The following is a 13,182-nucleotide window of genomic DNA, read 5'->3' on the forward strand; positions in this document are numbered from 1 at the left end:
GCACTGCCCGTGGCAAAGTGCTTCCAGATGTTCCCCCGTTCTCTCGTCGTCTTTGACGAGATGGCGCCGCGCGCAGCCGGATGGGCTCGTTTCCCTTTTCCCCGTAAAAAGGGGCCTTTCCTTCGCCGGGGATTTTCTGTTTGTTGAAAGCTTCAAGGACGTCGTGGAATTAGAGCGTGCGGGTAAAGTTACATGAACGACGAAGATGTTTCATCCTGTTTTTGTCCTTCATGTACTACTCCTATAACACCTTCAGGGACGTCCTCGACGGATCGACGCTCCCCAATTATCCCCGTCTCCCTTGCCCCCGTCTTTCCTCTTCCCTTCATGTCGCGCCGCAGTCACTTGTTTGAGAAGTATCTCATCACAACACCCTGCGCAGGCATGGACGAATACAGGAGTATGAAGGGCAACCTTTCAGGGAAATTCGGGTTTAAAGTAAACTCCCCGGGCGAAGTTTTTGACTTAAAGAAAGTTCACTGCCTCATCTGCAAAAAAGCTTTCGCATATAGCGGAAGTGTAAGCTCGCTTCAATACCATCTCAGAGCTAAGCACCCAAGCATCTCGCTGCAACAAGAATCATCTGCAAAAAAGCAGACGACTATCGACGTTTTCTCTTCGAGGCCGGTTTCTCTCAAGAAAGAAGAAACTATTGCACAAGCCCTTACATCTTGGCTTGTTTCTTCTAGCCGGCCTCTCAACATTGTGGAAGATCACGGACTAGCGAAAGTTCTTCAGATTGCCTTGGATTCTCCGTCTTACCAGCCGCCGTCCCGTCGTTGAGTGCCAAGGTGGATGCCCTGTATACCTCGAGACGGGAGCGTCTTCAAGCAGAACTCTCGGCAGCCAGCTTCATCAGCTTAACAGCGGACTTCTGGACCTCCATCGCCAATGACGCCTACCTCGGGATAACGGCGCATTGGATCGACGACGACTGGATGCTTCGATCGGCACCATTGCAGGTGAGAAACGTACCTGAGCGCCATACAGCGGAACAATGTGCCAGTGAGGTATTGGAGACTGCTACAGATTGGGGAATCGTTGAAAAGGTAAAAGCTGTCTGTACCGATAACGCCCGCAACATCTGTCTTGGGGTGGAGAGAGCAAACTTTCAGAGTCTGAAGTGCGCAGCTCACACGCTTCAGCTGTGCGTCCACAAGGCGCTCAGCGTGACGGGTGTGGAGCGACTGCTAGCCGCCTGTCGTCGTACTGTGGGTCACTTTAAGCACAGTTCGAACAACCAGGCCGTCCTTTCAAAACATGCCGCTGAACTCGGAGCACCTAAGAAGAAGCTTCAGCAGGACATCGCAACACGGTGGAACAGCACGTACATAATGATAACCAGCCTGCTTGAACTGAAGGAGCCTTTGCGCCGCTCCATGGAGGACAGCAGTACCATTAAATCGTCGATTCCCCACCTCACAGGCGTCGATTGGGACATGTTGGAGCAGCTTCGGGAAGTTCTGAAGCCCCTGCTCGACATTACTGAGCTCCTTGGAGGGGACAAGTACGTTACTCGGTCTGTACTTATTCCAGCCTTAAAACTGCTAAAGAATAAAATGAAGACAAATGACTGTGACCCTGCCTTCATCTGCCGCTTCAAGGCCATGCTGGTGGACTCTATTGATGAGAGGCTTCGCGCGTGGCCGCAATACAACGACTACGAACTGGCAACGTGTCTCGATCCTCGTTTTAAGAGCCTCGCATGCATCGAAAAAGATCGCCGCGAACTTGTGTGGGAAAGGCTTTCCCAGCTAACACATGCGTCTTCGGACGATTCTACTGATCTAACGCCCAAGAAAAAAAGAAAATACGTTTTCTCGGAGGAAAATGAAGAACCCACCATCTCCTGCCAAGTGTCGCTTTATCGATCGATGGACGGGGTGACGGACGATGAACTGGACCCACTACAGTGGTGGCGAGGTCAGGGCTCCCTGTTTCCTCAAATTGTGCCAATTGTGAAGAGTGTGATGTGTGTCCCAGTCACCTCAACGCCCTGCGAGCGTCTGTTCAGCGCAGCAGGGATGATCGTCAACAAACAAAGAAACTCGCTCCTGCCGGAAAATGTCAACAAACTTCTTTGCCTCCGCAGCTGGGGTTGTGATCCGTGACTGCGTTACATCAACGTTTATTCTCAATTAAGTTTGTATATATGCGCCGTTTATCATACAATAAAACAAATTGTAAGGACAAAATGTCTACTTTTGCTTTTTACTAAAGTCAACCGATTAATCGATTAATTAATCGATTAAAGGGTAGCGATTAATCGGGTTAAAATTTTTAATCGACGCCCAGCCCTACTTTTTACTCAATGAGACAGACAGAGAACAACTACAAAACAATGTTTTGTCCAGCAAAGAAATATTATACATGTTTTCATATTGTCGCCATCTTGCATTTCTGTATTTTTTTATAATAAATGTGTTTGCGACAGTATTTATATCGTGAAGACGTTTTTTTCTATTTTATGGACACACCTAGGTTTAACATATTAGGAAAACGAAACTATACATTCATGTCTTTAAAAACAAAATTATTGCAATAACATGACTCACAAATGTAAAACAGCAGGCAAAGGGGTGTATTTCTGGAAATGTTTTTTTTTTTTTTTTTTTTTTTACCGCGTACAGTGCTAACTCGGGCAGAATGCAATATTATTTACAAAATGCCCACAAATATTATCATAATAGTGACCAAGAGTCAAGTTCGCAATTGCATTATTAAAATGAAACATAAAACACTGTGCGCTCCGGGAAGCTGAAAAAGGCTGTCACTTGTCCTCAGCTTGATTTCCATAGACAGAAGCTCACCTTTCATCCCAGACGATTGTGGGATAGCTTATACTAATCCAGACTTGTGCCCGTTACTCGAAAAATGTAATGGATTACAGATACAAATTGCCGAGCCTCAAACGTAATGAATTACCGTCATAAATTACTTTGGCTGAAAAGTAACGGATTACTTTACTCGTTACGCGTTGCAAATTACTTTCACGTTAGGTTTGCCCTACACCGAACAAGGAAGCAATAGAAACAATTTTGATGTTTTCAAAAATGTTCTGCAACACTACTTTCCATTTCTCATACGCCCCCATTATGGTAATTTTGTAAAAAAAAAAAAAAAAAAAGTGTATTTAAGAAAAAGAATGTAGGAGCACTCCGTTCATTTGTAAGATGACGAGGCAGAGAAACCTGCTACCACTCCCGCCATCCCGCTAAATTACGGCGACAGGAATGCCCTGGAATTGTGCAGGCAAAGCTAGCGGTGCGCATGCTCAGTAGAAGTATCTACCTCCGTTAGGAGATTCGGAGGTAAGGAAGCGATCTACGAGAGTTGCCTTTTGAACCGGGACTTTTAAACGATGTAAGAGTCGAAAACGAACACGAAGGGCTTTCTCCTGCCCGGGAGAAGAAGAAAAACACCATGGAAGGGGCGATGGAAAGAGGTGGAGCCTACTCCGCGTTGTCTTTTTTTATCTTTTTCCCCCGCATGTTTTTAGATGCCTTGCGTTTTTTTCTAATAATTCTAGTAACCGGTCAAAAAAAAAAAAATCGTGTTTTTTTTTTTTTTGTTATGCTCTGCTTTACGATCTGTTCTATTCAAATTTGTTGAACTTGCTATCTTTATGGTGCTGAATTGCCTGCTCACATCGCTCCAATTTCTGCATTATGTTCATATTTTAAAAAAAGAGTAATTAAAGTAATCCGTTACCAACGTTTTGTAAAGAAATTACATTACAAATTACTGGCCAAATAAAGTAACCTGGCAATTACAAAATTACTTTAAAAAGTAGAAGATTACCAGTAATTCATGACATGCAACGGGTTAATTCTAACGTCTGCATCAGTCTTTTATTGGCCCTAGAGCGTATTTGAAAGGGGCAGTGCTAGGATTGAATAAATATTTTATTAATGTATTTATTCAAAATACCCCTAAAGGCCCTCCGAATGGAGGGTATTGCATGTGGCAGTACATAAAACACAGGAAGTATATGAAATATCTCAAAGGTAAACGTGACAAAAAAAAATAATAAAGAAAAGAAAAAGCGCTAAATCTTTGAAGAAAGTAAATATCAGTAAAATAGACACGAATAATCCTCCTATAATAGTTCGTAAAGCTGATCACCCGGAAAAAACGCTCTGGACGTCAATTTGCATGCAGAATGCGTTGCGTCATTGCTGGGAGGGGACTATTTTTACCGTCGAGCTTTTCGATTAGGAAATCTAAAACCTATTGTATTGCGTGATGATCTTGCGCGTGATTTCTCGTAGTATGTAGAAAAAAGTATAGACAAGCAGAGGATAAGAGCCCTAAGGGTATTAAATCATGCGTGAATAGAGCTCTTCAAGCCATCGTCGCATTTTAGCGTACGTTGAGCGCTCAGGTCGACTTGGTTCTTTGATAAAGGAGGCACTTCTACGGATCGGCTCCCCAGAAATTCTTTTGAAAAATATTATTTTTAAAATCCAGGAGCATGTTCAGGCAACCTGAACCACCTAGACAACGCTCTAGGCGCCGGGGCGTTCTCCAACAAATCTAAGATTGTGCAAGAGAACACGCGTGAGCAAAACATCACCGTGCTCACTGCTGGGATGACAAGGCACACTTTTAATAATTTTCATAATAAAAAAAAAATAAAAACTAAGGTGCGAAACTGCGTCTGAGACAATGTTTCGCCGGTTTGGGTTTGAAATATTGTTACGATTGCAGTCTATCGCTAACCTTTCGTGTTTTTTTTTTAAATTGGCATTTAAATATTAAATTAGGGAAACAGCGCTTAAATAACAAAACAAAAAAAACGCGCTTTTCTTGTTCAGCTTTTTATTCTCTGTCTTAGTTTCTTTTGCCGCAGTGTTTAGCCTTTTTAGTGACTCGGAACTGACTCTATAGCAAACATTTCCATTTTGATACAGCGCATTTAACTACCTGTACGCCGTCAACGTGCCTGTAGAATCAAGCCCCACTGTATAAACGGGAAATATAAACGGACCTGAACTAATCGTATCACCGATCACCCCCGTCGAGTAAGATGACATCAGCTCAGTACCAGAGTTGATGGGATCTTGTTGAGGTCTCAGCAGCCCACCGGTGTTTTAGTCTCACATACCCTATTGATATATACCGTCTGTGTCAGTTTCACCGAGACCGCGATAGGAGATTGTGGAGAATTAGCGGACGGTTTGAAATGTCAAGATACCGCTAAAGCCTGAATTAGGCAAATAAGTTGTAGCGTCTGATACGGATAGCGTTTTGAGCAAATGCGATTTCCTAAAGCTCTAGGATAGAAAGATTCAAGATATCGCATTCTCGTTAACGCCCCTGACTTTCGCTTCGGAGCATGCTTCGGAGTGAAAACGCGGTCGCAAATGCCGCTGTTTGCAAACACGATGTGCTTAAACTGTCCCATTAAGAAGGTAACACGATCAAATACACTAAGAAAGATCTGCAGCCACAGACCTAGACGAGAGACGGCAAGAACGTTCTTGAAGAGGTTTTTGCCGCATGAAGGCACCCATGCTTGGGTCACCCCACCCCTACTGCGCACGTGCCGCTCCGCTTGGAGCGCAACGCTTCATTTTCCAACAGAAGTAAAAATGAATTCCTACACTTCTTCTAAAGTGTCAATCACACAAGGGATAAGGATGTAGCAGCGTCCACTCTGGATCTCAGTGTGCGTAGCTTGACCTTGGTAACATAGAGAGGGCATGATGGTTAAGGAAACTTCAGGTACAAGCAACATTATCCGGTTGCCATAATGCAGCAACCACAAAACTGCTCCGGTCTTAAAAAAATTCAACAGTATTCGCGAAGGTTGCAATTAGGCACATATAGGTAACTCGGTGCTTGCATTTGGGCGCTTCTTGGTAAGAATAGCTGCCTGTTCGTGGCGACAGAGTCTTTGAGGATTGTGGAACTATGGTAACCGACTTGAGAAATGCGAGGCGCGGCGTGTCCGGGGCGTCTTATCATCGCTCAGGAGCAAACTAAATTCAAGCATCAGACGTTGAAGGACCAATCAGAGAGCAAGAGGTGGGAACATCCGAATTCATGCCATGCGCTTTGAAGCTTTCAATGAATTTAGTAGATTTTAAAGAAAGCAGTTATATTAGCCATAATTCAGCACGGCTGAATGTACTAGTATAGTGTTCATTACTTAGAGCTCCAGCTATTGAAGGGAAGTGTTTTTTTTTTACTTAGATTCGTTCAGCAATCGAACCTCACACATTGATCAATATTTTCTTATAAAGTTGAAATAGTAAGAGACAATTTTTTTGCGACTTCCTTAAAAATTAAAGTGAAAGCTATATAATATCTGGAACATAATCTAATCAAGGAGTTTGCTTCACCTCTTGTGGACATAATTCCAAAGTATACATTAGATGTTTCGAAAGGCGATTGGCATTAGACAAGCTGGGGGATATTTTTTGGGAAATTAGAAGAGTGATTGCTTTTTGCCGGACTTGGGAAGTAATCTGTTACTTTTTCAAGTAATTTTGTAATTGCCACATTAATTTTTTTCCGAAGTAATTTGTAATGCAATTTCGTTAGAAAATATTGGTAACGATTACTTTAATTACTCGTTACATTTTTTTATAAATATGAGCATAATACACTAACTGGAGCAATGAGAGCACAACATTCAGCAGCATAAAAATTAAGCTTGACAAAATAGAAAACATCAGGGAGGGGAGAATAGCCGGAAAGAAAACACGATTTTTTGTATGACCGGTCACTAGAACCCCTGGAAAAACGGGCAAGGCACGCAGAAATATACGAAAGTCAAAGATCAAGTAAGGCAACGTCGATTAGGCTCTCTGTCGCCTTCCATCGTGTTTTTCTTCTTTACCCGGGCTGGAAAAAGCTCTTCGTGTTTATTTGTTTTTGTCTTTTACACAGTTTCAACCTTTCCAACTTCTTCGACGTCTCCCGCCACCTGCACAGACATCAAACGCGGGTTCGTACTCCCTCGATTCACGGGTTCACAACTCGCGTAACAGACGATGTTGCCTCCCGCGAGGAGTCAAATTCTCGCTTTCTTAGATGTGCGCTACTGTATTCTATCATGCTCTTGAGGCACGGCTGAAAAGCGCCCGGCGGGAAGCTAAGAGCATTGTCTTCGAGGTATGCGGACGATATTTCTTTTGGTTTACTTGTCTGGGCATGGTGGTGGAGTCCACTCCTCACTTTACAGGCATCTGTCAACATAAAAAAAGGGGGGGGGGGGGAGGTTAGGCCATCTAAGGAGTGTTGACAGTGAGAGAGAGAGAGAACGCGTAAGTGGTGTGGTCCTCTATTTTTTGTGAGACGGATGGCCTCCGCTTCTCTCGCTCTCTATGCCCTCCCCTCCCCTGGCCTCCACGAATACTGGTATGAAAGTGAGAAGTGATGAACGATCGATAACCCGTAACCGCCACTTTTTCTCTGACTGGTCGAGTTTGCGGTCACGGAGTGTCCGTCGTCTCCATAGCCATCTCTTAATGAGATGTTCAAAAATCAAGGCAGTAAGGAGAACGGAAACCTAGAGTTTCTGTGCATACTTTGCTTGCCAAAAACAAACAAACAAACAAACACACATTGTCATCAGCAAGAACAACGAACTCTAATCTACGGAAATATGGTAAGCTGGGACACCTGCACTCTGCATTGGCTATACATTGTAACATTACAATCAAGTTTTTCTTTTCTTGTGAATAACAGGCGAGACACCCTATCAAAAGGAAGCTTTCGTAGATCGCTTCTTTAGCTTGGAATCTCGCTGCGAAGGTAGAGGGTGCTATTGAGCATGCGCACCGCTAGCTTCGTCTGCACAATTCTAGGGATCATTTAAGGAGGCCGTAAACTAGCGGCATGGCGGGTGTGGTTGCTGCTTTCGGTGCCATGTCAGCTTACAGTCTACAAGTGAGCGCAGTGCACCTACACTCTTTCTCATAAATACAATATTTTATTTCTCAGTACTCGTACATGATAAAAACACAAACTTTGTTTAATTTGGAAGGCAATGAAAGTTTCTACACGTGGTATTATTTTAAAAGCAATACTAAACGTAGTCGACTAAAAAAATATTTAAAAAATCCGCAATTTAGGTCACAGTTGTTTGCGGATGCATGTTTGGGGATTTTTACAAAGATTGGAGCGACGAATAATAAATAGTAGTTATAATGTCGTTTTCCCTACTTGCATATATATTACACTAAAAAATATAGACGCTCTTTTTTGAATACTTTGAGATAGAGAGTGATTAAAAGACGCCACACACGACAATCGTCAAAACCTCGTCGTTCCGTCCCGCTTCTTTGAGATTTTTTTTTCTCAGAAACTAAACATGTCAGGACTTTAAAATAGAAAGGATTGTTCTTCCTGGAACATGCTCCACAAAATATAAAAATTGCAAGCAAAATAAAAAATACGATTGCCACTCGTTGCCTGAATCGAAATGAAACCGCCCCTCCCCCCCCACACACACACGCACACACGCGCACACACGCGCGCGCACACACACACACACACACACACACACACATATATATATATATATATATATATATACCGTATTTTCTCGCACAATGAACGCACTCGCGTAATGAACGCACCCCCAAGTCGGCTCTCAAAATTTCGACTTTTTTTTTCACTCGCGTAATAAACGCACCCCCAACTCGGATGTCAAAATTTTGACCCCCTCCCCCCACACGCGCGAAATGAACGCATTATTTTTATCCTGGTGCAGCGAGGTCGCGAATGCATGGGCAGAATGGGCGAACAAAACGCCTTGCAAAAGGCGTTAAGAAAATGCGAAAAGATCCAACGGAAGCAAGAAAAAAAACATGGAGAGGAGCTTTTTTTTTTTTTTTGCACAGCGCAGTCTGGATTAGTCTGGACTTTGGGTTTGCGCGCCGCCGCGCGCAAGGAGGCAAGAAAGAGAAGCGGAGAAGCGCTCTAAGCGAACAAAACAGCTTGCGAAAGGCGGCAAAAAAAAAAAAAAGAAAAGCCACGGAATTAAGAGAAAACGAAAACAAAGAAAAACTTTTTTTTTTCGCACAGCGCAGTTTGGTTACGGCGGGTCGCGCGCCGCGCGCAAGGAGGTGAGAAAGAGGAGCGGAGAAGCCCTCCAAGGAAACGAAACAGCTTGCGAAAGGCGGCAAAAAGAAAAAAAAACCACGGAACTGAGAAAAAAAAAAAGAGGAGCTTTTTTTTTTTTTGCCCAGCGTAGTTTGGTTAGGGGGGGTCGTGCGGTCGAGCGCCGCGCGCAAGGAGATGAGAAAGATAAGCGGAGAGCCCTCGCTAAGCAAACAAAACAGCTTGCGAAAGACGGCAAAAAAAAAAAAAAAAAAAAACAAACAAAGAACAAGGATTTAAGAGAAAAAGAAAACAGGAGTTTTCTTTTTTTTTGCACAGCTTAGTTTCGGTACGGGGTCGGGCGCCGCGCTAAGAGATAAGAAGTTACTTCGATTTTTCAGGATAAAAGGTCCGTTCATTGTGCGAGTAAATACGGACGCAAAAATTTTACTTCGCGTAATGATCGCCCCCCCTAACTTTGAATTGATTTTTCGGAAAAAAAAGTGCGTTCATTCTGCGAGTAAATACGGTATATATGTATATATATATATATATATATATAAAAGTGAAGCAAGGTAAATATAAAAACAATGGACCGGGAAACGTTAATAAGTCAAAAATGCGTACTGTCGGAGTTACTAATTCGAAGTTTATTACGACGTTTCGAGCGGGAACCGCTTTTCATCTTCACCTGATGAAGAGGGGTCCTCGCTCGAAACGTCGTAATAAACTTCGAATTAGTAACTCCGTCAGTACGCATTTTTGACGTATATATATATATAACGCGTTAGTAGCCTTTGGGGCTCATTACAGCTTTCCGGGCGCCGGTCGGCCTTGGCGTTCTCAGTCTGTCTCAGCGCGCGGTGCCGTTTTCCCGCCAATTCTGCCTAAACTGAAATCGGTATATAAAATGCACCAAGTCTGGTGTTCGCGTCAAATTTGCCTGTGAGGCCGCGACGGACAGGCGCATACAATCTTACAACTTCATTTCCGGAAAAAAAAGAAAAAAAAGCTATTGCACTAAAAAAAAAAAAAAAAAAAGCTATCAAGAAGAGACAGCACTCGATGTGTACGCTTATCTTCTGCTCGTGCGTGGTTTTTTAGCACGTCAGTCGATTTGTGCAACGTAAATAATATCCACGGATATTTTTATCCGCGGATGAACCACAGAATATTCTCTCGCATTTCCGCGGGTGACCCGCGGATCGTTGGTGGACATTCACAGTAAACTGGCAAAAGCGGATAAAAATGAATTATATTTGACATATATGGCGGATCGGTTGTGTACATTTTTGCCGAAGCAACCCATAAATGTGTGCGACCGCGCAGTGTATAGGGTGAATGGTACTATGAAGTGTATCATCGAATGTTTTGGCGAAAGCAAATTACTCTTTTACAAGAAACGTACCAATCGGGGGAAAAAATTGTTATTTACGCCAGTAAAAACCTAGTCCTGCAAAATATCTTTTCAGAGCGTTCTATCTTGTTAAAAAAAAAAAAAAAAAAGATGTCCCCAAAGACATAAAGAATACAGGGGCATCAATCGTCCCAGGAAGGCGTGTTATTGTTTGGCAGAGAAAGAGCGGAAACGTACTTTGGGCATAGAAAACCCCAAACATGTAAGCCGCATGAAAGTAGAAAAAAACCTCTTATTACAAGAGTAAAGCCCATATTTCCGCACCTCATCCTTGTAGCGCAGTTCGTACATTCTATCACAGCATCAGGTGCACCAGCAGAAATAGAGAGTTCTAATTAGCGGGCCTTGTAATTTAAGAGAGGCGAACCAGTGGGAATTAGTCAATCGTTGACGATATTCTATTTCTACACAGCGAGCTCGAAAAAACGTGCTGATCTGTGCGTTATTATTATTATTCTTTTTTTTTACTAATGGCAAGTTGCTTTGAAGTGTATGGTTCGGAGCACGTTACTACTACTTCGTGCTTAAAACTAAAACTGATAGGTGTTGCTATTATTGAATATTGTGATATTTTCCTTGTGATATACTCGCGTCTTCGCTTCGGTGAGTGACCATTTTTCCTCTGCCTTTTTTTATCATTTGTCCTAAATAAAATGTCACCGTGTTATTAGTCCGTCACTTATTAATTGAAATCGTCTGTTGCAAATGAATATTACAAAAGGAAAAATAAAATGACGCCCTTTTGAGCGCATCTATTGGGCAATGTGTCGCACACACCCAGGCGCGGTCTCATGAATGCCATAATCCTTCCACAAAGTGTCTCTGCAAGGATGGTCGCTTATAAAATAAATTCGATATAACAGAATATGATAAAATTACTTCCACCGTAATCTAACTCGAAGAGCTGTTTTCTACAGCAAAAGCAAAAGCTTTTATGCGACGAGCTTTTCTTATTTTTCTATTTACATTCGATGTTATGATGCGAAATGAACACGCAAACTGCTTGTCGTATAGGGTTCCGAATTATGCGGATGCGGATCGGGTGAAGGTAAAATCATTCCCAATAAAGCTTTATATTAGGTTCCTAAAAAACTGATGTACATTGGACGATTACTTCACAGATATGTTCGTTGAAATGTCGTGGTATGAAATTCTGAGAACGTAGCTTAGCGCATTAGCTCAAAGCGTTTTTTTTTTTTTAATTTTGCTTGCATTAAGTTTACTCTATATTCAGTTCTATTTTTGTGGACGATGAGCAAAATTTGTTTGAAAGTACTCGTTTTACCAATTCATATATTTTTTTTAGCGTTTGCCATGAAAAAAACAATACAAAAACACCTAAGGGTAAGGATTACAAGGAGCAAATTCAAACTTATCTTAAAAAGCAGCTATATCAGGTGTTCTATATTAAAAAAAAATATATATAAACGAAACACGATTTATGATTTTACACAATCCGATGACTTCGCGCGTACCCTTCAAGTCCACACATGTCAGGCTCGCCCTACCCCGCCCGCGTGTGCCGAGAAACGTCAGCGTCGGCGGCATGCATGCCGTTGCCCAGGTGAAACCGCACGCTTAGTCGACGCCGCTATCGCCGTGCCGATAAGCGAGTACCGACGCCGGCCTGCGTGACCAACACAGCCGCCGCAACCTGAACCGGCGTCCCGCCGCGTCTCGCAGCCCCCCACGAGACGGCACGCTGACGGAACGACCGCCCCGAATCCGGACTCCGGACGCTTCCCGAGCGCGAACCGGGGGCCCAAAACATTTCGGAACAGCTGGTGCTATAGACGCGAGCTGGGAAGATCATCGGTGCTCCTAGGAGTCGGAAATTTTTTCTTAAGGTTCGCGGTTTGAGATTTAGACTCTTCGGGAGTAACGGTCCCGGGCCGGTGTTCGGCGCAGCTCACCGTCGTAGTCCTGGTCGTATCCGCAGGGTTCCCAGGGGTGCGCGTGCGCGAGGAGGCAGGAGGCGGCGAGCAGCGGAAGAAGCAGCCCACGGCCCATGGCCCCCCTCGCAGGGCCCGCTGCTCTTCGAGTGAGCGCCCGGGCCGCCGCCACATCGAAACAGAGACGCGCCCCCGCAGCGCCCGCGCTCCCTCCGGGCTCCTCCAGGAACCTTCCCCAGGTCTCCCTAGGGACCCCTAGGAAATGTCCCTAGGCACTGGCTTCCGCACGAATGAACGCTGGCACGTGCTTTACTCTGGTGGGAATGCACCTAATTTTACTCGGGCAACGGTGATGAGTATGATGTAAGCGCTCAGTGCTCCTTACCGATTAAAAATAAAATACTACAGAGTTCTTATGGCTAGTGATACCGTATTTAAATAGAAAAAGTGTATAAAAAAGTTATAGCGTTTTGATTAGTTGTGTTTTGCACTGTTTGATACAGATCTAATGTTATACATATATTTGATAACTTGAATTTCCTCTCCACTTTAATTTTTCTGATGTTCCGTTCCAGCACTGAAATGTCTCAGAAGTATTCATTATATTCTCTTGCAGTTTTTCAATAACTCAAGAGAATCGTGCACATGGTCTAGAGTCTAGACTATACGAAGTTTGCAGGATGACGCGCTATGCGATGAGCTAAGTGCTGAATAAATCTAAACTCATAAATTTCGTCAATATTACGTGCGCGTACGGAGAGAATATAGGCCATGCACGTAAGGGAACTATATCAGTTTCTTTTACTACTTTTGACTTTG

General features: G+C 43.4%; 1 protein-coding gene across 1 annotated transcript in view; it reads right to left on the reverse strand.

Moving 5' to 3' along the window:
* The window catches only part of LOC121833524 (laminin subunit alpha-1-like), a 163,711-nt gene extending 151,116 nt beyond the window's left edge, over positions 1-12,595 (reverse strand). The window contains exon 1 of the mRNA XM_042286910.1: positions 12,385-12,595. Coding sequence (XP_042142844.1) covers positions 12,385-12,481 — 97 coding nt within the window. The 5' untranslated portion in view covers positions 12,482-12,595. The remainder of the gene's footprint in view (positions 1-12,384) is intronic.
* Between the last annotated feature and the right edge of the window lie 587 nt (positions 12,596-13,182).

The sequence above is a fragment of the Ixodes scapularis genome, unplaced genomic scaffold (assembly GCF_016920785.2).
Source record: "Ixodes scapularis isolate PalLabHiFi unplaced genomic scaffold, ASM1692078v2 PGA_scaffold8__174_contigs__length_109621045, whole genome shotgun sequence".
In the NCBI taxonomy this organism is placed as follows: domain Eukaryota; kingdom Metazoa; phylum Arthropoda; class Arachnida; order Ixodida; family Ixodidae; genus Ixodes; species Ixodes scapularis.